This window comes from Ixodes scapularis, unplaced genomic scaffold (genome assembly GCF_016920785.2).
Source record: "Ixodes scapularis isolate PalLabHiFi unplaced genomic scaffold, ASM1692078v2 PGA_scaffold9__187_contigs__length_104089568, whole genome shotgun sequence".
NCBI classification, from domain to species: domain Eukaryota; kingdom Metazoa; phylum Arthropoda; class Arachnida; order Ixodida; family Ixodidae; genus Ixodes; species Ixodes scapularis.
In genome coordinates this window covers 8,001,561-8,026,855 of record NW_024609884.1, presented here as the reverse complement: position 1 = coordinate 8,026,855, position 25,295 = coordinate 8,001,561, and the positions used below count along the sequence as shown (strand labels likewise).

The window sequence follows — 25,295 nt, the reverse complement described above, 5'->3', positions numbered from 1 at the left end:
TAAAGATATGAGCTTGCTAATAAAAAGATTGTATGATATGTCTGGATCACTTTCATTATATACAAAGTCCCAATTGATATTAGACACCGAGGAGTAAAACATGTCAAGGTTTTCCTAGCTGATAGGTCGGTAAGTTATACAAGGGAAATACATGGGGCTTTTCCCAAGTCTCTTAAATAAACAAAATGTTGGCAGATGGTCGCTTACATTCCACGTTAACACCCCTCCTGTGAGTTCATTAGGATTACAATTCGTAATACACAAATCGATTACAGTAGCTGTTTCCAGTGTAACTCTTGTAGGTATATCAATTATGTTATGAAAGCCATAGCATTGTACAATCGCCATAAGGTTTATACACGTTGGGCTTAAAGACAGTATATCAATATTGAGATCGCCAATTAACGTTAACTGGAGACCTAGAGACGTAGCGTAATCCAATAGACTCTCAACAAAACCAAAAAAATTTGCAGTACAACCAGATGGCGGCCGATAAATCACAGCTATAATTATCTGTTCGTATTTAATGACCATAGACTCATAATCGCAGCAGATTGAGCAATATTCAGATAAAACAGTGTAGATAAGGTTGTGCCGTATATACAAAGAAACCCCCCCCTCCTCTTTTGTGTTTACGATACATACTTTCAGTCTGATAGCCATCAAACAAAACAGCGTCATCTTTGCAGGTATACCAAGTTTCGGTGAACGCCAGAACATCAAACATAACGTTCAACTGATTCAAGGAAATATCTAGCTCATCTTGTTTGTTCTTCAGGCTTCGTGCATTTAAGTGGAAAAGAGATAGTCCTCTTTCATTGGTGGAAGTATTTCTGACAAAATGTTTAAAGGAAGCAGAGTCATAATATGAACATTCTGTTTTGTTATCAATCATTTCAAACGGAAAACCGATATATGCTATCTGTAGCTATTTTATTTCTAGTTTATCTTCTGAAGATCGTCTTCATTTTCGATCTTGATAGCTCGGTCGCCCTGTCTCCTACGAACAAACACACTTCCGTCTTTTTGCCATGTGAACTGATAGTCCTTGCCTTTGCCTTTGTTAGCCACAACAGTTTCTTGTTTGCCGCTGTTAGATTGTCAAACAAGCGTATGCTAGACTGCCTTTCCCGCAAGCTTGAGTTCTTTTTAATCCACTTTTCCTTTGTTGCTCGTGAGTTGAAACGTATTAACACGACAGGGATCTTATCAGCACGAGCTGGCAAGCGGTGTATGCCCTCGACATCACTTTCAGCGAGTTCAGGAAGTTCCAGTTTGGCCACGAGTTCATTTACAGTGTGTAGAAGGTTCTCGTGTTCTTTCCGCGGTAAGCCATGTATTTCCAGATTTTGTCGACGACTGTATTGTTCTAGGTTGTTTACACTTATTCTTAGTTGTTGGACGTCAGGGCCACCATTGTTTCTCTCTACGTTTTCAAGTCTACTTTTTATTTCAGCTATTTCGTTGTCCTGTTCTTTAATATGCTTAAGGACTTCATCATATTGGTCTGACATGTGCTGAACTGATTTTTCGATGTTTACGATGGTTTCTTTCATGATCATTAGCGTGTCAACCTTTTCCGTAATTGTCGCCAGGCTTGTGAGTTTCACGTTGATTTCGGTTAACAGTGTAGCGACATCAGGTTCCTGATCCTTCTTGCCCTTTTGGGGATTTTGGGTGTATCTGACTTTTGGTTTCCGGCATGTCGAACACTTCCAATTTTTGGCTTTATAAGTCTTTTCATCCGTACCAGCACAATTCCCAAAATGGTAACCGTGACCACATTCCGAACATCTCGCAAAAACACCATTCACTGGTAAAGTTTTGTGACATGATAAACAAGGACCCTCGTCCTCCATGACACAGAGGCGCACACAAAAAAGAACGGCTCAGCAGTGGCAGCAGCTACGAACCTTAAAAATGGTTTTGCAAGAAAATTACACCAACCTGTAATGATGAAAGCGACGGTTTAGCTTGTTACGACAACCGGTCTGCTGCCACTGCTGAACGCCTGTAAGGGCCGTCCTCCCTGACCGCCTGCTCTTGTAGCACGACTGTTGTGCCGTAGGTGACGCAAGGATGACGTCTCTCAGATACAGCCAACCGTCAAGAAGGTCCTGGTCGATGATCCTTGGGCGACGTGGGTGACGCGGCGATATGGCGGTATGAGACGGTCGTGAAGTACCAGGGTGATAAAGCAGATCTGTAATGATGAAAGCGACGGTTTAGCTTGTCGACAACCGGTCTGCTGCCACTGCTGAACGCCTGTAAGGGCCGTCCTCCCTGACCGCCTGCTCTTGTAGCACGACTGTTGTGCCGTAGGTGACGCAAGGATGACGTCTCTCAGATACAGCCAACCGTCAAGAAGGTCCTGGTCGATGATCCTTGGGCGACGTGGGTGACGCGGCGATATGGCGGTATGAGACGGTCGTGAAGTACCAGGGTGATAAAGCAGATCTGTAATGATGAAAGCGACGGTTTAGCTTGTTACGACAACCGGTCTGCTGCCACTGCTGAACGCCTGTAAGGGCCGTCCTCCCTGACCGCCTGCTCTTGTAGCACGACTGTTGTGCCGTAGGTGACGCAAGGATGACGTCTCTCTGATACAGCCAACCGTCAAGAAGGTCCTGGTCGATGATCCTTGGGAGACGTGGGTGACGCGGCGATATGGCGGTATGAGACGGTCGTGAAGTACCAGGGTGATAAAGCAGATCTGTAATGATGAAAGCGACGGTTTAGCTTGTTACGACAACCGGTCTGCTGCCACTGCTGAACGCCTGTCAACTATGAAGGCCCAGCGCGTGCCATAGCGACCACATATCATGGCACAGGTTACACGTGCGAATTTATGGTGACCAAAATATTCTTCTTTCTCTTTTTTCTTCTATTAAAATATCTAGTTGCGAGTCAGCGCTCTGTTCTATCCGGTGTGTCTCTTCCCTTTTTGTCCTTTTGCGCTGTGTATTTGTCATTATGTATAACCAAAACCAACTAGCCCAACTTTCTACTTTAATAACTAGAAGTCTTATGGAACTCCCGAGTACTGTCAGTGTTCACTGTGAGGTTCAAATCGAATAACCCATTATTGTAATCGGTAATCGAAAGTTTGAAAAATGAACACAAACCTACCGTAACGATCCAGGAGTGTAATGGGGCATAGTTATTAGTTTTTGTATTGAGGAAACGAAATGATCTTCTAGCGCAAATTCTTCACGTTTCGGAGAAATGTAGTAGAAATTAGAATGTGGCAGGATAAGTAAGTACTTTCACGCAGTTTGGCGCAAGTGGTGCCGCAGTCACATCACTACGTACTGCGCAGCATTTCTGAAGGGTGACACTGCATGCCCGCCCACTGGATCACTAAAAAACATTTTTTTTTCTTTTTCCTCAGTTTACTTGGTGTTCTCTGGAATGCACAAAACATTTGGAAAGTGGAGTTTTTTTTTAATTTATGCTAATGGTAGTCATACATCAAACCGTAATTCGAATCGAAACGCGCTACGCCATTTTCACACTGAAACACACACCACTTTCGTGTGCGCACCGCGGAAGAAAACACAGCTATCGAACTCGAACAATTGTCAGCTTGCAATGCAGACGCAATCATGTGCTTTCTAAGGCCCTACGCACGTACCTTTTCTTCCACGTAGTAGTAAAACGATGGCATATATTTCGAGAAAGCAGAAGCCGACATCTTTATGTCGCATTCATCGATGGTAAGTGCAGCGTCGGTGTCTGCTATTTGTGATAATGGTATACCTAAATTAACGTACACACTGTAAGGATGCAGCTGAGCTAGGGGAAGCTAAACATGTTGAAAAGTGCCCGAGGTCGGGGTTACTCGTGGGGGAACACAAATACATAGGATATGTTTGTGTTGTCCACTAAGTAATCCCAGTCTCTGGTGATTTTCATCGTGGACAACCCTGCCGGTCGGAACAGAAACAGACACCTACAGCTGACGAGAAAAAAAAGGCTGAGAAGTCATCGAGCTATCGACCGAGGTCTCTCTCTCAGCAGAACCGCGCGCCCCTTTTCAAAACTCTGAAGTCAGGACGCCAGAAAGCGTCCCCCGGCAGCCCAGAGATTGTTCAGACGCGCGAAGCAGTTGGCGTCGGCCGGGGGTCATCCGGATCCGATGACGTCATTAATCTCGGGTGCTAAATGGTGCCCCTTTCTTGGAGTGCGCTTTGTGCGTCGCTGACGGGGAGGCGGCGGGGCGGCCGGCACCCCGGCGCGCACCCGCAGCTGCGTCCCACAATGGCAAGACGCCTCCGAATTAACGGCCCGGGAGGCTTCGACGGGGGGCCTCCTGCCCCCCGGCGCCCATTGTGCGCCGTTGTCCGACCGTCCCACTTGGGAGATCATGATCGCTTAGCCGGATCAACCCGCCTGAAATATGGACCAACTCCATCAGCGGCCCTGGCGCCGACAGCTTCTTTTCGGCCCGTCGACAGAGCGAGGCGCGAGCGATGGGCCCGTCCCGCGGAGGACGACCCGCTGCGCAGACCGGGGGTCTCGCGCCCCTTCGGGTACACGAGCGACCGGGGCGTCTTCCCGGACCCCGAGGGGGTCTTCCAAAGGTCCCGTTTGCGCGGGAAGGTGACTCCACGTTCCCCCTTTGAACAACTATCCAAAGACCCTGGCATTCCTGGTTACGTTGCCATCTTCCGACAAAATGCGAGCGTTGGACTCGGAACATACACAGCTTGGAACCTACAGAAAATAAGGAAGACGAGCAGGGGAGAAGGCTTCGCGTACGCTCTTGAATCCAGAAGCAATTGTAGCAAATGAAACGCGCACAAAATCTGCAGGCGTTATGGTGCTTTCGTAGAACGACTGATTTACGCGTGTTGCCAGAAATTGCTAAAACATTAGGTGTGGTCTTTGCTTTCTTTATTGTTGCTATGTCAACCAGTTAGCTGTTAACCAACGAAGCAAATGGTACAATGCACCCCAATTGATGTGCGATATTTTCTGAAAACCTCAACGATGAGATCCACGATCATAGTATTGCTGTTGAACAGTGCTGTACGAAATATACGTAACTGCTGCTGTATTTCGGCTGATGGCACAGTCGTTGTGCACAAGTGAAGACGGCATAAAAATTACATCAAACTCATGACCCTGGATCTCAAGATCTGGTGTGTTCGCGCGCTTGGAAAGCAGTTGAGCCGCTCCCTAAAATGGCGAGTTCGCCACGTTTGCCACACCATGCTTCTTTTTTTTTTCTTTTTTTCTTTGCGAATAAAGATGTGTTAGAGATGTCTGACCAAAAGAGTATTATTTAAACTTGATTGCGACATTGATCAGATTACTTTCAACGAGAAAATATAATGATCCACCCTGCGGGCTCTATGACGAGCTCGCGACGTGTGCTCATGTACGCGCGCCCATGTATTCAGGACTGTGCTCCGTTCATTGCCCGGCCATTACTCGTTGCGCATCCGTGCACTCAAAACTGCAGAAGCGTTGCCCGTTCTTCGTGTGCCCTTTCTAAGGTAGCAAGCGACTCAAACGGCTCTGGCTTCTTGAAGTGTATAGGAGTACAAGAAAATAAACAAACCGTCTTTTCCAGGCGCCTTCATCCCTCTCTCTCTCTCTCTTTTCTCTCACTTTCTCGATGTCTGATTGTGAATAACATGACGACATGGTGAAATAGCACTGAGATACCCGTTCCGTAGACATTTCGGAATGTACAGCTCAAACTCAGCACATGATCTCCAATAACCACTTCATGCCAAAAAAAAAAAAAAAAAAAAAAAAAAAAAAAAGCCCGCAGCAAGTTTTAACGTTTTAAATCCCTTCCCATTTTTTTTTTGGGGGGGGGGGGGTGGGGGGTGGGGGGCGGGGGGTAGGGGAGAGGAGTAACTGAACTAGAGGCGAATAACGACATCTGAATTTATTTATTTTTCCCCAGCTAAAGACTCGTTCACGCACTTGAGCTTGACTAGGACCGACTCAGAGAAGACCGGTTTTTAAGCTGCGACGGTTTACGACCAGTCTTAAAAACCGGCCTTGTCTGAGTCGGTCGTAGTCAAGCGCAAGAGTGTAAATGGACCTTAATATGAAAAATTGAGTAAAGGGCACGAGTTCGTATACGTCTTAGCGTTTTATTCGACGAATTTGACATTTGCCTAACCTATAGCCTCGACCAAATAGGCGTTGCGATCAATTTGAGGCGCGACGTAGCCGCTATGGTGCTGAAGGATAAAACAAACGCAGAGGGCGCGGCATTCGAGAAGAGGAGGCCAACGAGCCCGGTGACTCTCTGTTCGCGGTGGCCTCCCCGCCGGGCCACGAGAAGGGCAGACGCGGACGCAAGCGGAGCCAGCAACGCGGCAAGTGGGCGAGCGACCGGTGCACCCATGCGTACCGCGGGGGCGTCACCGCGTCAAATCGAATCGAACGCGTCTCCAAACATCAGCGCGACGGCCGACAGTCATCCCGCGAACAAAAACAGACGGTCCATTAGCCAGCAAATGGACGAAGCGGGTGGACCGGCGCTGAGTCAAGAGAATCCACCTGTGTCCTTTGTTGGCCCAAACTCGATTACAGTCCCTACACAGGGACGCCTTTAAAACGAGTCGCGGCGCCATCGCGCGCGCGCGATTGCATTCGCGGCCCAGGAACGAGCCTATGAAAAATGCGATTTTTCAACGCTGTCCCCGCGTCGCCCTCCACGTCGACGGAGGGGGGAAAGCTCGTCACAAAGTCCCAGTAAGAACGGCTGCGCGTAATGAAATGACGCAAACAGCGGAGAGGCGACGTCGATCCCTCTCCATATGGCCCACCGCCCGCGGCGTCAACTCCTACCGTATAAAAGAAACACATCACCCCCAAAAAAAGCCACCAAAAAAAGCCAGAAACATTTCTTTTTTTCCCCCTCTGTTTTCGCACCGTCGAAGGGACTTTTCGCCCGGAGCACCAGTCGCATCTAAAGCTGCCTTGGCTCCTATTACCGGCAGTAATGGTCTCCAATCTCATGGCTCGCGCACGGGCTCGACCCCCAGCGGCGGCGGGGGGAGCGGGGGCCGGGGCTCGGCGGTAGCCGGCAGCGATCAGACGCGGCGCGCTTCCGCTCGGCCGAACTCCCTCCGCTGCAACGCCGGCTCGGCAGCGTTGCACGTGCGCAGGGGTGAGGCGCTAATTGTGGCTAATGAAATCACTGCTCGCCAGAGTGGAAGATTAGCTCTAGCGTGAGCCACGGTGCCGGCGAGCGTTCAAACGCCACGGCAGCGCGCGCGCGAATAGACTCCAAAAAAAAGAAGAAAAAAGCGTGCACTCCCTCGCTCGGCCTATTCGTCCGTGCGGCGAATGGCTGTGTTCGTCGTCTAGCCCGTGCCCGGGCGTCCGAGCGCGTCGCGACTCCCGCATGGCCGCGCTGGCACGCATCAGCATAAACACGAGGGTCTCTCCAGAAGTCTATGGCCCTTGGCCTCCTGAGGTTTATGGACCGGGCTCAAGTGACGCGCGAGCCTGCAGCGTTTGCACGCGGACGCTGTTTGGACGCTCCCTTCGAAGCGTGCACGAGAGTGACTTATAGTCGTGACTCTAGTAGTTTCACGAGAGAGAGAAACTCAAGACACGCGATCGATTTGCCATGATGAAGGTTGTACGAGCGGCCTGCCTCCGTAACGAAGGCAAAGCGAACTTTTCAGGCATCGAGTTGTGCGGGAAAGCGCATCGGATATACTAATTGCACGCGGCATCGAGCACACGAACATGCGGACCCTCCTAAGAGCTGGTTTTCTTATCCACGCGCATTTGTCAATCGGGGGTAATTTTCATTTGACTCACGTGCCCAGATTAAACTCCCATTCATTTCTTAGATGGACGTGTTTCACGGAGCGTAGACCCGGTCGTTGCCACTGTAGCCGGTATGCGAGATGTCCGGCGTGCTTACCACCGTCTTCCGCTTCCCCGTCGTCATTAGGCGGAGACCTCAAGGTGCCCCCTCGAGACGGGTCGCCGGTGTCCTCCCGCATACCCCTCGCGGTGCGTACTCGCGCCGACGGTAACCGCGCTTTCAGTGACCGCCCACAACAGCGTCCCCTCGGAGGACTCGGGAGCAACGACGACGCCCCCCGCGATTTTGGGCATCGTCCACGCGAGCGGCGGCCGGCCGGCCCACGTCCCGAGCAATTATTATGATTCCAGCATGCTCCTTACGCGCTTCCCCGGGTCGCTGTTGGCGGTGGCGAGCGTCTCGTGCGTCGCTCGGCGGGAACAATGCGCCCAGATTCCATAAATCGCGATTCGGGCACGGCCCCCTCCCGGCTCAGGGCCGTAATTACGAGCCCGGCGCAGCGCGAGCGCGTGCCGCACGACAGGAGGCGCGTTCCGAGCACGACACGGACCTGACTCGATCGTTCGGGGGGGGCCGCTCGCGACACCGTTAGAGTACACTGCTCTCGGGACGGAGCCATCGGATGCATGGTCGCTCGATTGGCGATCCCATCAAAACTGCTTATAAACATGAGCGCCAAACTTACGTGTTCGGAGTCGTCTGCCCAAAACACACGCGCGCCCACGCCACACGGATTTCGTCTAAAACAAGATGGTGTGGTTCAGAGCCAATCGTGCGGCCGGGCAGAGTTCTTACGCGGGTATTGGAAACGGGGATGTATTATATCTGCGACCGCTCGATCGAGCGCGGTGTAATAAAATAGAGCATAATATAGAAATGACAAGAAGGGCAAATGCCGCGTGCGGTCGCTACCTTCCGTCGTACTTGGACTGCCCTCCCAAAGAGACGTCGAAGTGCGTATCAAATTCCAGACTGAAAGACCTCCCGGCTGTTCGTATTCTGTCAAGAAAGGATTAGCGTTATGGTAGCTAGTCTCGGTACGATAGTCCTGTAGGCCATACTGGAACCAGCGTCAGCAAGTGCACATCGTTGTCCGATCATTCGATGACGGTACACGCTGAGAAACCGTCTGATGCGACGCCCGCGCGGCGGTTTCTATTGCTAACATATCCGTATTTATTTCAAAGGAGTCTATATTACCAATATAACCTGGTGGAGTAATTGGAGCCCTGTCCTCCTCGTCCTTCCTCTTATTTTTATTTCACAAGTACCTGTATTGGCTAACGCGTCATCTAATTATCTCGAGCTGAAGAGGCAGCGAGGATATCTCAGAATCAGGTGTGTTGAAAACCATAACGAGACGTTCCGAGGCGCCGTAAATCTTTACACTGAGGGAAAGAAAGAGAAGAAATCTGAAAGCATCCACAAGTTCTCCCGCAGAATATATTCTACTGCTTCCAAACTAGTGGTGGCCATTGGCGAAGCGCTTCGCTATATCTTAGTACCATCTGCTCCCGTTTAGACAATCATCAGTGACTCTGAATCATCCCTCCAATGACTATCCACATAGAAATAGTCAAGACAGACAACTAATGTAGACATTTCCCTCCGTATATTTCCAACTAGTTCTTGCTCCACTCGGGAAGTCTGATAGTCATAATATTTACTGCACCCTACTTTTGGAAAGAGGTCGCTTTTTCGTAAATTTTGCAGTTCTTTTTTTAAATTCGAAGTGAATTATTAAAACAAAAAACCGTGAAAGATAGACTGTGGTCTGTGCAGGTGAGTTATACGGCCAGGGGCGAAAACAAAAAAAGTGGGGGGGTGGGGGGAAGGGCATAGTATGGGTGAATAACCCTCAGAATAAGTTGGACAATTAACTAGAATTTGTTAATTAACGGGTTATATAGTGAAAATTTCCATTTATATTACTGTAGCCTCGCTTGGAGTAACACGACGTTCACAAACTTGCAGAAACTATATTTATTGCAAAAACGAATATTGAGAATTATTTGTAATGCGCCTTATGATTACCATAGGGTTTGTTTCGAAAGTTCAGAATGCTAAAAATATTTAACCTCTATCACTATAGATTATGCATCAGCTTAAAACTCGTGAACAAAAAAAAAATTCGCGTTTCTTGTCAGACTTATCCGAGTTAGTCCCGAATGATCACGTCTATTTAACCCGACACATGGAATATTGGAAGGTTACCGGCTGTAAGACGAACTATGGTACACTAACTCGCGTTACACTATACTTAAATTGTTCAACTACCTCGTCAGCAACGAAATGTGTTTAGACTCCATATCAACTAAAGATTGGCGTTCATTCTATTTGCGCTTGTGATTCTTCATCGATGCCTACTATGTTACCTATTATCTACTTGTTTGTTTGAACTGTATAAGGTTATTTTTAGGGCTACAACAGTGTCTGCTGTGTAGTGTTCATAAAAATTCTGATGAAGTTCTTTGTCTTTCTTATGTATATGCGTGTGTGCGCTTCTCTTTTTTTTTTTTTTTTTTTTCTGCTGCTGCGTTTGTCACCGTATCGGGCTTCGGGCTCGTCAAGCCTCCACTGGAGGTTTTTTTCCCTTCTGTCCCTCCAATTCATTTGGAAAATAATGTTATTATTATCGTCTAAAATAGGCGTATGGTTCTAATTAGAAACTTGCTGGGTATTATCTAAAACCATTAAATTAGTCAAGTTTAGGAAGATTTGAGGCACGTGGTAAGCCGAGGGGGTGCGCTAAAGTTCCCACCCATGCAGAAGGCGCAGCGCTGGCGGCGCGAAAACACCGATGAAAAGATTATCATCAGCGTTTACCTCCTAATCTTCCTAAGCTTGACTGATTTAATGGTTTTCGATGTCGTTCTGCAAGTCTCCAACTGGAAACATATCTTTATTTTCATTAAATAAAAACAAAACCTGTTTTAGGTCATTATCTGACTTATTGTGACGAGGATTATTCCTCTATAATTTGTCTCTCTGGCTTTATAAATCACATGCACCGATCGCATCAATCTATCGTTCACGGCTTTTTTTAAAATTAAAGTAATTATGTTTCAACTAAAAGCGAACACCCTGTATAAATCCACATTAATGTCTGGATCTCCTCGCGGTCCGAAGAGATAAGAAGACATCTTCTGCCCGTCGTCTCTTACACAAAATATTATCTACATAATAGTCGAAAGTTTGAATCACCAAACTGTTTCGTTTGTGGAATCATCAGTTAATTCAAGGACTTACGATTGAATACTAGAAGAATAAAGATTGCAACAAACAACGTGGAAAAAAAAAGAAAAAAAAGAAACATAAACTAGTCACCTAGATCAGGACCATGGAGCCCTTTAACTTTAACGAACTGTGCCTTTACCGCACCTATCAACAACAAACATTGACAAGATACTCCAACTTCATGAACAATACCTTTTCAAGAGAATTCACCTTCTCTCTGCATGCTGTGTGATGTCGTGTAAATCGGAAGCTCTTTTTTTTTTTCTATGTGTTATATATTGTATTTTTCCTTCCCTCCCGGAGCACCCAGTAAAAAGATAATTTCCAGGCGAACCTGCGTGACTTTCCTTACTTTACCTTAATCATGCGCTTGTTGATGTAGACTCTACACGTAGTATACGTGCTGTTTCAAAACAATGCACATCACACGTCCTCTTAATCATCTCGCACAGATAAAAAGCTAATATATATATATATATATATATATATATATATATATATAACCCATTCATTTTCGCCTTATATTACGGAAGCGTTTTTAATTTTTGAGTGTGCGTGCCTGCGTGCTTGCATGTGTGTGTGTGTGTGTGTGTGTTTGTGTGCGTGTGTGCTTGTGTGTGTGTTTGCGCGCGCGCGTGTGAATGAAAAAAGGGAGAGCGCAAACTAAGCAACTGGAGATGATAAAAATTAAAAGTTTAATAGACTGGTGGAATCAGAAGATTAAAATATTAATGATTGATAACCATTTTAAACACAAGACATTACGGGATAATATAAAGTAAGTATAAGGCAAAAATATATAAAATTTGGGTGGGCTGGCGTCGTCCTTTCGGCAGTATAGCACCAAAAGTAACTTACAACCAGGCAAGACAAAATGCCTGGAGAACCTTCAACCAAGAAATTATGTCATTATCAAACTGGCAGACAAGGGAGGGGCCATTGTTATAATAAATGCCTCTACGTACAAAAAAAAAAGTTTTACAATAATTTAATGACTCGAACTTTTACACCGCATTTACCACCGACTCCACTGATAACTATGTCGCCACGATATCTCAGGTCCTAAACCGTTTAGATAAAGATAAAAAAAAAAATAATAGACGGTCACTTTTTAGAATTTCTTACACCCATCGACTGGAAACCGTGGAGCTCTCCTCCCCAAAAATGAAAAATTTGCGCACTAATCCATAAAAATATTTACGGTGTAAAAATGTTTATTCTTTATTCGCGTGGCCCTCAAAGTTGCGTCAACGTCCAGTTGGGAAAGTCGTTGCTCCATCTCATCTCAGACGCGATTTCCTTCTCACGAAAACGAAGAAATACCTTGTAAAGGGAAGGTCCGTTCCCTTGTGTAGACAGGGTTTGCTACCTTATATAATATATTTATTGAAAACAAAATATAGACATGACACCCATATGACCGTCTTATCTGAGCACACCCTATACTTTGTATTTCGGCTGATTCCTAGCACCTGAGTCGCCCCATCTTTCACAGAAAATTCCTGACAGGATCTACGCCTTCTGAGCAGCTCAAGAGCGTCACTTCTATTATCATTCGAAAGATGTTTTACTTAATTCACTAGGTTTTTCTGGTTCCAATGTGGATCTATTGCAATAGTTCTACCGTACTTACACTTCATAAAGCAAAAGAGGCATTTCATGCCAATGCACGCGCGAAGTTCAAGCCTCGTGAGTGGTCGAGTGACAAGAATTGGCAGTGCCAGACTTGGCGGACCACACCATGAGATTCCTTATTGGTAATATTTGTCAGAACAGCTATTTGCGAAGAGGTCGTACTATAAGGGGCGCTACGTCAAGCTTGTTTCGCTCACAACGAAACGAGCAGGGGTAAGAATTGAACCCCGGATCCGTGGGTTCAGCAGCGCGAGCTTTCACTCCACGTGCTCCGAGCCGGGGCCCTAATCTGAACACTTGGCGAAAACGTCGGCGAGAAATCCGGCGGCCGTGATTGGCTGGCGCCACACTTGACCTTGACGCCGGCCAATCACGGCCGCCGGATTTCTCGCCAACTTTTTCGCCAAATGTCCATATTAGGGCCCCCGGTGTGAGCCCCACTAGCCCACTAAACTACCGATCCTCCGCTTTTCTTTTTTTTTTTATGTAATGTTGTGCGCAGCATGGACGAAGACAAAAGGTAGAACAGGACAGAGCAATGCGCCTTGTTGTGTCCTGTTCTCTCTTTTGTCCTCGTTCTTGCTGCTCACAAGGTTCCATAAGATGTAAAACCAACTCGTCCAAACAACCACTCTTCTTGAATCCCCCGCTTGTTTTCCCCGGAGTAATGTGCACGAGGCACGTGCACTGGAGGCTTTACTTCATCTTTCTCGATTGAGCGCGGTGCAAAAATTTACCACGACTCGTGCCCAACTTTTTGTTGCGTCCGCGTTCGGCTTCACGGTTGAACACGAGCCGAACGCTAAGGCAACGTTCGGCGACGTGGGCCGAGCGCTGCGTCAAAATACAAACAAATAGTCTACGTTGTTGTTGTCCCCATCGGTGTAGTTCACACTTTAGCCACCAGGGGCGCGACGGTTGGATCTCCTTCCCAATAGTATGTCGGTTACAGGTTAACTGTTTCCGCTTTCGTTCGGATTTCGGTGATCATCAAATCCAAATAAAGGTTTCGTTCCGACTACGGTTACCGAAACGCTTTCGCTCTTTAACAGTTTCAGTTCTGTTTCTACTTCCGGTGTGATTTCCTGGTTCCGCTTGCCACTCCTTCGTGCCCCGAAAAAATAATTAAAAACACGATTATTGGGGAAACGAAAGTCGCTGTAAGTGCACTCTAAAAAAAATTACACCATCTTCCCGAGGGGAACCATGGGGTGATGCGGAGCATCGCGGATCGTTATTAACGGTGTTATTAACGGTGTTAGTAACGTTGTTGAACTTCACGGTCCCGAACCTCAGGTTCTGCTGCTCGACGTTCACGAACCAACGCGGCTTCCCGTTCTCGAAGGTCGGGTTCCGCCGCTCGCTTCGTACGTTTACGTTGAACTTCACGGTCCCGAACCTTAGGTTCTGCTGCTCGACGTTCACGAACCGCCGCTGCTTCACGTTGTCGTATCCGCCGCTCGACGTTGACGAATGGACGCCGCTTTTCGTTGCCGTAGTTCAGGGTCTGCCGCTCGCTTCAAGCGTTTGCGCTCAGCGTCGCGTGCCCTTCGCTGCGCAGCTTTGTCTTCAGTGGACGTTGCTGTTAGTTTGTGGGGTGGTGCTGACGCTTGCTTGCGCCAACCCACTAACTGACGGGACTGTTGCTTCCATCACAATTCATCGGAAGAACGGAGTGGAGTCAACAGCGGTGAACTGAACGCGCGCAGCGCGCTACCGCTGCTTATATTCACACTTGAAGGAGAGGAGACTAGAGGAGGAGAGTTGCGCATGCGCCCGCGGTGTGAGTAGAAGCGAACGCACGCGAAGTGCACGCAGCTGGTAGAGAGAGAGAGAGCGGAGAGAGTAACGCGCAGCTGTTGGAGATAGGGAAGGAGGAGAGTTGCGCATGCGTAGTGTGAGTACAGTGTGAGTGCGGACTACGACGCCGCGGGACATAGACCCGAACAAGAGATGCTCCGCATCTAAAAAAGCACGTGCGTCTACTTTCCCGCCCAACACTCGGAGAGCCAATCGCCGCAACTTACGGAGGCAGCTCAGCGAATGACGATGCCGAAATATAAGCTTAGACCAAAAAAACAAAGTCTGAGCTGAGACATTAAGCAATGCAAGCGTGACGTTTTGCATTGCTTAATGTCACAACTCAGACTGCGTTTTTTGGTCTGAACATATGTTTCGGCATCGTCATTCGCTGAGCTGCCTCCGTAAGTTGCGGCGATTGGCTCCCCGAGTGTCGTGCGGGAAATCAGATTCATGGGCTCTTTTAGGGTGTGGTCACTTAAAAGATCCACAAAAATGTACTTTTATTCCCTCTCCCCTTCTTCCCCATCTTCAAACTGAAAAACGAATTGAATTTTTACGAAGGGCTGGTAGTTTTCAAAACTGACCCTCTAAAAGCCATGCACTCTTCTCCACTTACTCGTCTCGCGGATAGCAATATCAAAAAGCAACTTTTTTTAAGTTCAAACAAGGGGCTTTGTTAGATTGAAACCTGTGAACTCTAAAAACGCTTGTGCGATACGGGGTAACCCGTTAATAAAGAATAACAAAAATTAACCCCGCTCCTCCTTCCCGGCTCACAATACATTTGGCTTGTCTGAATTGCCCACCGCAAAGATGGATATGGTGAAACGCTGAGATTTTTAAAGCTGAATATATAAAAAAATAGAACCTCGCTTCCGGTTGTTTTCTTCTCCTGGTGTCCTTTCATCAGGGCAGTCAAATTTGTATGTTGCCATTTAATGGGATATAAAAAAAAACACTTTGTTTAGTTAATTAATAATGGCAATTAGCAAACCACGAAAGTAACGTATATGTAACAATACGTTCAATTCTTTAAACTGTAACGGGAGCGAGTTTCTTTCTCACAGATGGAACTTGCAACGGGAACGCGTTCCAAAAATCAGAAGGAACAAGGAACGAGCCTTCGTTCCTCTTTTCCAGGAACATGTACAACGCTTTTCAGCCTAGGGAACTGGTCTTCATCGGCTGAAAAGAACACGCCATATGATAACTCTGACGAGGCACTGATCTTCAAAGTAACACGCGAAGGCTTCTTTTTGGATTTTAAATTTTTTGGTCACGTGCAAAATATTTTTGCTTCGTTTCTACTTGACTACAGACATGAAGACGATTATGATGCTACTGTCTGCTGCACTGTACTCCGCTTAACCTTAAGACGGACCGCAACGAAGGCTAGAAGCCCGAGCTCATAGCTTTATCAGCTGTGTACCAGCTGCGCCAGAGTTCGTGCAGCCGAGGTGCGTCTTTGAGCAGAAAGCTCGTGCTTGTAGTGCACTTGGTACCCTCAAGCTACTGTGGCACATAGTCGGTAGCCCGGTATACGACCGCGGCGCACATGAGCAGGAGCGGAAATCCCGTGCACGGTCGTATATTGAACTGGTACCCCCAGCGGGAGCTTGCCAAACCAAAGTGCGGAACCGCTCTTGTGTTCTAGGCCTGACACAAAACACCAGTGCACACCAATTCTGCTTGTACCGTAATTTCTGCTACTAACGCTGTACCTTGTGATATAATGTAAATAAGTATTAAAGATAAACCTTCGTCACATCAGAGTTACGACTAGTCAAGAGCCAGCGTAGGGAAGTACCAGGGATTTCCCTAGACCCCCCCCCCCCCCCTAGTTTTCCTGGACACCCCCCCCCCCCTTGAATCTAAAAAAAAAAATAAAAAAGGAAAAAATAAAATAAAATTCTTTTTTTCAGATTAAGTAGAAAACACCCCCTCTCAGGTGTATACATAGAGAAAGGGAAACATACATTACGGGTATGAGCATTTGGTTAATAGACGTCTGTAATTTAGCTAGTGGACTATAAAAGAAAGTTTTATATTTTATCTAGCCTCGCCTCGCATCGCCTCGCCTGCCTCCCCTCCCCTCCCTCCCTCCCTCCCCCCCCCCCCCCCCCCCCGCCCCGAGCCATTGGGACACCCCCCCCTTGATTAGAATCCTGGGGAAACCCCTGGGAAGTACTTTATTGTATTTAAAGTACTACTTTTAGCAGGTTTAGAAAACGTGTACTTTACTTGCAGTAGATTACCTGAGCGTGTGGTTGTACTATATTTTAATTATTTTTCCTGGTATCTTCCGAGGAAAGTTCAACTCCCAACATCAAAGTACATTCTCCAAATTTGATCTTGGTAAATTTGTATCACAAAATGACGCTATGTCAACTCTGAAGCCACCTGACTTTATCCAATATTCGCCGCCATTTCCGAATAAATCATGCACACTCGATTACCCATGGGGCAATGTATACCAGTTAAAAAAGAAAAACATTGTACAGGGGAATGAAAGGATATCATGAAAGATTGTATTTATATTATATACTTCAAGTATAATGCACCCGGTGTACATTCTTGTACATTCTTATACTTTGAAAGTACATTGTATTTATATTAATATACTTCGAGTATAATGCACCCGGTGTAGTTATTACATTAACTGAGTACATAACCCCTAATTTACTTTGTACTGTACTTCAAGTACATTTTATATGCACTTTACCGAACACAGTCAAGAGTTACTAGAGAAACTGCTACGAGGAGTTTTTTCTCTCTCGAGGAACTCTACGAATCCCACACTGTTCGGCCAATTATTGTGTAGTGCTCCATAAACTTAATGCCGTCACACGGACTCCCAAACTTGGAGCTGTTTCAGGTTTCTCAAAAATAAATCAAACACCTGACCATTTGTAACGCCTTCTCCAGGCGGGGTAGCAATCGGGGATTTAAGTTACCATTAGATAGTTCGATTGGTAGCCGCAGAAATAGATCAAGAAGTGCTTAAAAAGAGTCGTCAATTCCTGGCGGAGTCAAGTTTTTGGGACGCTGTACATTGAACTGACATTCGAGCGCGCAATTAGTTCGCGCTGGATTCACTTAGTGAAAACAACAAAGAAAGTTTAGTCATCTAAAAAACCTTGAAAACAATAACGTTGCTTGGACAAAACAACAAACACGTGCTAAGTCTATATACGCATAAACTTAGAGCTACCAGAAGCCCTTTTGCGGAATTGTGTGTGAATATGGGCTTGCGATCCCAGCGCTTTGACTACTTCCATGTCTCTGTTCACGAAAGTACGTGCAGTTTCAAACTTACCAAAGCTACATGCATGTAACCAATGGGTTCCAGGCACATGCGGTACAACCATCGTACAAGACGACTGAAACCAGAAGTTACTGTCGCAGCTCAGTGGCTATATGTCTCCCTTTCACCATTGAACCAATATCGCCAGACCTCAAAGGAAGATCACTTGGTGTATAAGTATGTACGATGCCCAATTTACCGGGTTTCCAAGGACTCGCCATCAGCCCAAAAAGTTCGGTTCGTTTCAAATATTTTGCGAAGGTGCCCCACCGCGCGAGCGTCATCCATATCGGAGTCACGATAACGCTACCAAAAAGATGTCTGTGAGGTGCCCTCCGAAACGTTCCACACCGTGACACTGCTTCACCGGATTGCCCGGGATCCCGTTTAGGCATCGAAGTGCGCGCCAGAATACAAAATGACAAGAAACGCGAATTAATAAACGAATCAATCGAACTTTGTGTGCACGACAGCTTCCGTGATAGATATCACACGACAGCTCCAGAAAGAAAAGGGTAGGCTAAACAGAGCCGTCGAACCCAGTGAATGAGCAAAACAGCAAAGCAAAGTTGGTCCGAAACAGCAAAGGGTCATTCTTCGAGAAGTCAAAGCAGCAGAGGGGTCGCCTGCAAACATCGGTCCCCGCTCCCTGGTGCGGTGGCCTGACTTTTTGAGCCTTTCAGCCCGCAGCCTTCGACCGACCCTCCACACGGCGGCCCCTCAAATATCGGCAGTTTTTCTCGTTGTGCTACCGCAATGTTGGTGGTGTTCGAGTGTTGACAGTTCCGCACAAAGGCCGTGGAAATGAAAGCTTCCTCCTAACAAGGAAGCGGACTCGGGAAGGGGGGAGGGGGAGGAAAGGGGAGCCCCCGACCTGTCAGAATGCGGACACTTAGCGGTTTCTGGCGCACACACCGCCGCAGGAGGCGACCTCTGGGGCCATGTCTCTACCGTCCCCACCCGGCGAGCGTCTCGGGCCCATAGACTGCGCCCACCCCCGCGGGGCTCTTGTTCCACGGGGCCGAAATCCCTCGAAAGGCATCTTTTTCCGAGTCGCTGGACTCCTTCTCACGCTCTTCCCGACCGCGTCCTGCGACTCTGACCGCTCGGCTCTTGACCGCCTTCGCGGGAACCGCGACACGGTGGTTGCTGTTCCTTAGACGCCTTTTGAGACGCGGGAGATGGGGGCAGCGAATAAACAGTTCCGTCCACGGTTTCCTTCATAGTGTCGGCAACACGCGCCGTCCAACGGGTTCTTTCTTGCTGCTTCGAGTTAAAAATGATAGTTAACAGTCAGTGACAACTTAAGAAGCACGGGGAGGGGCGAGAATCTTATCCGCCGCCAATGAGAGTCTAGAAGAACGTGTGTCCCCACCGGCACTCACCCGTGAGAAAGGGATGCTGCCGAAACGTCGGGGGTATACTATTTAATAAACTTGGTGAGAGTTTGCAAATTTTGTCTGATGTCTCCCTCTAACTAGGCAGAGAGCTGCCAAACCTTTACTTTTGAACGATGAACGGAGCAAGAACCACAATAAACAACGGTCTGCGCCTCTTACACTGTCAGCGACTCTAAAAGACGCTAGACACCGTGACATCGAAGAGAAAACAAAAACGGAAAACAGACAAGGAACTTCGCTCCTAGACAGCACTCAGCGCATCCTCAAACTAACGCCCCTTGATGCCTTTGTATTTGTTAGTGGCACAAATGCGCCACTGCATGAGGTACATGCCTCGTGCGGCCTTTGGAAGCAATGGCGACGATGCGACCGACTTGAGCCAACACCGTCTATACTTCGTTTCAGCTTCGGTCCGAGCGCGGCCGATGTTATGAGCAGAAGGGCCAGTCAAACAGCGCAAAAAGCGAAACGTCATGGCCTGCTCTCTGCAGTTGATAGGACCAGCCGGTATTCGCCGTGTCTCTGTGCGCGCTCCTCAGCCGGCTAGTCCTATCAAGGGCTGAGAGCACGCAATGACGCTGCGCTTTTTGCGGTGTTTGATTGGCCCTTCGGCTCGTAACTCGGCCGCGCTCGTACCGAAGCTGAAACGAAGTATAGAAACTAAAGCCTGCCCACACGCTCCGTGACGTCACTGTACAGCTAGGCTAGCGAGCGGAAAAGCGACTGTCGGCTGTGCGCTGGGCTTGGCTGCGCCGACGCTGGGCCTTTCCTCGCTTGGAAATATTGTACGAATGTCACTTAACCCTTGCGCGACAACGACGTAATTAATCGAATTACAGCTTTTATAATTAGAAGTCTGTATAAAACTTTGACTTTTAGGGTTTACTATCAAGTTTCGACGACTGAAAACACATATATGGCAAAAATATTAGCGACTATACCTTTTTAAACAGAACGTAACGGCGCAAGTGAGCTGGTGAATATTGTACATCTTGAGACGTTCGCCTTCTCTTCTCTCGGTGTCAACTTTCGTATTTCCTCAATACGCCTTTTCCGAAATTATTTAACTTAATACATTTTATAGAACCAAAGTGCTGCTTTGCTATCACGAATATTTTAATTTGAGACATATTTCTGACGCCCATACTTACCTACCACACAACTAGAAAATACCTGAAATAGCATTTTATGCCAAGCGCCTTCCAAATGGTTCTTTGAAATATAAAATAAAAGTAACAGCACGCTTTCTAGCTCCCACGTTTATTTAAACGACCACTTTTCTATTAAAAAAAAAAAAACATTGTACAAAAATGTTGTGTTTTTTTTTACATTAGTTTTTTACGAACACTGGCAGTCGCTTTTTGGCTGGAGGCATACCTTTGCATCCTGCACTAAGGCGTCATTTTTCCCTTGCACGTTTTATTGGGAAGAATGTTAATCAACAAGGTTAGGACGAGTTTAAAGAATGATTGAGGTGTGTGGTCGCTTGTACGAGTGTTCAACTCTACGAACTTTGGCAACGTAATTTGTATCAGGTCCCTGACAACTTTTCTTTGATCATGTAACCGAAAGCACTAAGCGATGTGCTGGGACGACATAAGTTTGTTTACAACAACTTCAGCGTGCATTATCGCAATGACAACCAGTTGTGTTGGAAGGTGCAGTCCACTTCGATTTAAGCATCTATCAAATGATGAACCGCTGCATCGTGAGGAAGTGTCTTTTCCAAAACCGAATGCTATCTGCCTTACTCACATTTCAATTCTTTCACAGTCACATAGTCGAACTATCCCTACGCAGGTCAGAATAGGAGTTTTGGAAGACAGAGCCGCTAAATCATAGTCGGTCTTGTCGAATGCAAAAGGCATAACACAAATCAAAATACTCTGCGCAAGTGACTCGCATGCTAATACCAACCAAATATTTCAAACAATTTTGAAAGTGGTAACTCGTTCTAAAAGTATGACTTCTTCAAACTACAGAAAATAGCAGAGTATACCGGGATTAGCAAGCATTTGTGACGTGACCCATCTGTTAGGGGGAGAATAGTGACGTCTGGGGCACACAAAAGAAAGTCCCGGTGAGAGGGGTCTCCCTTTTTTCCCTCTTCTCTGGTGGTGGCCGGAGAGCTGACGTCATGACGTCAGGTGCAAATCATGTGTATTCCTCTACCTGGAGAAAGTCTCCGTCATATGAGTACGCCACAAGAGCAATGTCACACTGTCAACATTAACGCCGTTAATGAAAGAATGCGACGACTTCAAGCTTGCCACATGCTTTTTGCACACGCCATCAAACTTGTCGTTCGACGCCATCTTCTTTTCTCGCGGGAACGATGGGAAAATCCTTGGCTCTCGGCGGTGTACGTGAATTAGCAAACATCCATGATGTAGCGCACGTGACTTCGAAGTGCAATGACATCTGCTCTTCTCTGTGAAATCTCCGACGTGCGAATAAACCGTCAGGAACTTCACCATGAGAGATACATGGCGACGTGGGAAAGCCTTCTCGCATGCAGTGCTACGCAAAATTAACTTCGACCTTGCGAATATTTAGCGTGACACTCCCCTAAACCTACCGTATTTGCACGCCGACATTGTTCAGAAAAAAGTTGTGTTTCGTACGGGAAAAACTCGACAACGATCGGGGAGTCGAGCTTTCACCACGCAATTCGACCGGTAAGCACACGAATAGCACAAAAAGTGCCAAAAACGAACCATCTCGTGGCGGCGTTAAATTAAGGGAACACCGTACATTCCCAGGGTGTATGCAAGTTTTCATTTACAAAAAGATGAGACAAAGCTAAGACGTCTTAAACGAGTCATAGGCTTAGCGTGCTTGGAGAAGGGCTTTTGAAAAAGTGTGAAATTCCGAGCTAGGCTTCTTGGCGCATCTATAGTAACTTGCTTGCCCAAAGTGCCCTGGTACAATGGATAAGACTTTCAGAAAGTAATATTTTTAAGCTTTTTTTTTTTAATGTCATAAGACAATTTAATAGATGGAATTTTTTTTCTCAATTCAGACACGTGTTTGGGGTCAAATGTTTTAATTAAAAAATAGCGTGTTCTGGGAGAATTTCTGAAATGAACGACCGCGCAAACGACAAGCTTGGCAGACTTTTTTTTTTCTAGTCATTAATTATTTTTTTTATTTACACAGTACCTACATCGCACAGGGGGCATTATTGTAGGGGGTACATGGTACAGGAAAGTAAAACGATTATTTATTTATTTATTTATTTATTTATTTATACATACTGCAGCCCCACTGGGGCTATGGCAGGAGTGGGAGGTAAACACAGACGGTCCGGACATCACTGTGGACCACTGTCAACGGCACACAGAAATTCATCTGGTTGTAGTGATCGGATGTTTCCTGGTAATAAATTCCAGCGTTCAATAGTGTGAGGAAAAAAACTGTATTTAAACATATCAGTACGAGGATGAAAAGGTAAAATGTTTAATTCATGGTGGCTCCGAGTTGCAGTTGGCTCGAGAAACTTTATGTAGTTATGTAACGAGTCAAAACGTGATGAGTTAACCATGAAATACAGAGACTTTAGGCGCTCGATACCACGACGCTCAGAAAGAAGTCTTAGACCTAACACGGAAAGATTAGAAGAAGGAGAAAAGTTTCTGTCATACCGACGACAAATAAAACGTACCGATTTCTTTTGTACTGATTCGACCTTTTTTATATCGGACTCTTTGTAGGGATACCAAATAATAGAACCATATTCGAGGATTGGGCGAATCAAAGTTTTATAAGTTAAAAGCTTAGTATCTTGTGGTGCCACACGTAAGGTACGCCGCAGGTATCCAAGTCTTTTAAGAGATTTGTTACATGTCGTATCAATGTGCTTAGACCAAGATAAATCAGGCGTGAAAAGGAGGCCAAGATATTTATATTCAAAAACTCTTTCTAGGCATAACCCGTCAAATGAATAATTAAACACAGAAGGTGATGAACGCCTAGAAAAGGTCATAAAAACCGTTTTACTAAAATTCAGGTTCATTTGCCAGGTTTTACACCACGTACAAAAATTCACGAAAGAATTGTTAAGAGTTATATGGTCATCTGAGGAGTTTATCACATGATATAGTACGCAGTCGTCAGCGTAAAGTCGGACCTTAGTGGAAATACAGCGTGGCAAATCATTGATATATAACAAGAAAAGTAGCGGTCCAAGAACTGACCCTTGTGGAACACCTGATGATACGTCAACTGTACTAGACTTGGATGAGTTAAAGTAGACAAACTGAGACCGTTGGGAAAGAAAACTGGATATCCAGTTCACAAGGTGATGATTATTTAGAATTAGGTTAAGCTTGTGTAGGAGTTTAGAATGAGGAACGGTGTCGAAAGCCTTTGATAAATCTATAAATATCGCATCAACTTGGTTACCGATGTCAAGAGACAGACCGATATCATGAACAAACTCTGTTAGTTGTGTCATAGTACTATAACCGCGTCGAAAACCATGTTGGAAATCGCATAAAATATTGTTAGTATCGAGAAACTCTATTACATGCCTGTAGACTATATGTTCCAATAATTTGCATGAATGTGACGTTATAGAAATTGGTCTATAGTTTGACAGTGATTGTGAGTTGCCAGATTTGTATACGGGAATAATTTTTGCGAGTTTCCATGATGAAGGAACTGTGGCCGTTGACAGTGATTTCTGAAAAATAACCGTGAGATACCGACTGCACCATTGGGAGTACCTGACAATAAATGAATTAGGAATGTCATCAGGACCAGGACTTTTTTTAGTGTCTAACTTCAAAATCAGGTTTAGTACGCCCCGAACGTTCACATCTATGTCGTCAACCGCAGACTGCGAAACATGAGTAAAAGGAGGAACTTCGAAATTATCAACTGTAAATACTGACTGAAAGTACGTATTAAACGCTGTAGCGATTGTCAGCGCGTCCATAGTAGTTACGTCGTTAATTATAAACGAGTTTGAAATTGTGCTGCCTGGTAAAATAGACCAGAATTTTCGAGGGTTGCATTTTATTAAGTTTTGTAAGGTAACACGGAAATAGAAGTCCTTCGCGGAATTAGTTTTTAGTCGAAGTTCCCCCTTAGCTTGAATAAACTGAGCAGACTTTACTGGGTCAGCGCAACGTTTTCCACTCCGCAGTCTGCCGACCCGTCGCGATAAATGTAATAATTCTCTTGTTATCCAAGGTTTGACAATGTTACTTTTTTTAGTTTTGAGTGGCACAAATCGCTGGATACACGATTTAACCAAGTCTTCAAAAAATGTAATGAGTACATTCACGTCACTGGAGATACTAAGTTGTTCAAACACTTCAAAGGAATAGCTTAATGAGTCAATTATGGACACATCATCGGCACGGTTAAAATCAGGAAAAGTGTGGTAAACAAAACGTGTTTTAGGGACAGGATAAGCAACAGAAACAAGGACTGCCCTGTGATCTGATATACCGTCAACGACTTCACATTCAAAATGGTTTTCTAGAAGAGGTATACTAAGAAATACCAAATCTAAAACTGACGACTCTCTCGTGCTCTCCTGAACAATCTGTTTTAAACCAAATGACAAAGAAAAGTTCACTAACTCTCTAGATATTTGAACGTCAGGACCAGATAGCGACAAAGACGACCACTGGATGCCAGGTAAATTGAAATCACCCATTAATATTAAATTGGAAGAAGACAGGTTATGCTCGTACATAAAGTCAGATAAAGCATGTAACTGATCAATGGGAGAGCCGGGAGGGCGGTAGACAACGCCAACAACTAAAGATATATTATCCACATTAAGTTTGCACCACACTGATTCAATCTGGGGAGGACCCTGTATAACTGAAAATTTAATATTGGACTTTAAAAAGAGTGCGACGCCACCGCCACGCCCGTACTTTCTATCACCTCTAACCACGCAGAAACCAGAGGGTGTAATTTCGGTGTCGTATATGCCATCATGTAACCATGTTTCAGTGACTCCAATAATGTGAGCAGAGTGGGAAGAAATTAGTGACAGAAAATCGGGGAACTTGTTTACTAAACTTCTGGCGTTAACATTCAAGACACAAAGATTTTCACTTAAACCGTCTTTTAAACCGCGGCCGAG

The 25,295-nt window shown here is 46.0% G+C and overlaps 1 protein-coding gene across 1 annotated transcript; it reads right to left on the bottom strand.

Moving 5' to 3' along the window:
* Nucleotides 1-2,089: 2,089 nt before the first annotated feature.
* On the bottom strand, nt 2,090-25,289 carry LOC121833719 (the record flags this gene model as incomplete). Its single annotated transcript, XM_042287229.1, has 5 exons — nt 2,090-2,203; nt 2,359-2,457; nt 2,615-2,713; nt 3,635-3,776; nt 24,085-25,289. Coding segments are annotated over 5 exons (1,659 nt in total), but the record flags the coding sequence as incomplete, so codon positions are not given.
* Between the last annotated feature and the right edge of the window lie 6 nt (nt 25,290-25,295).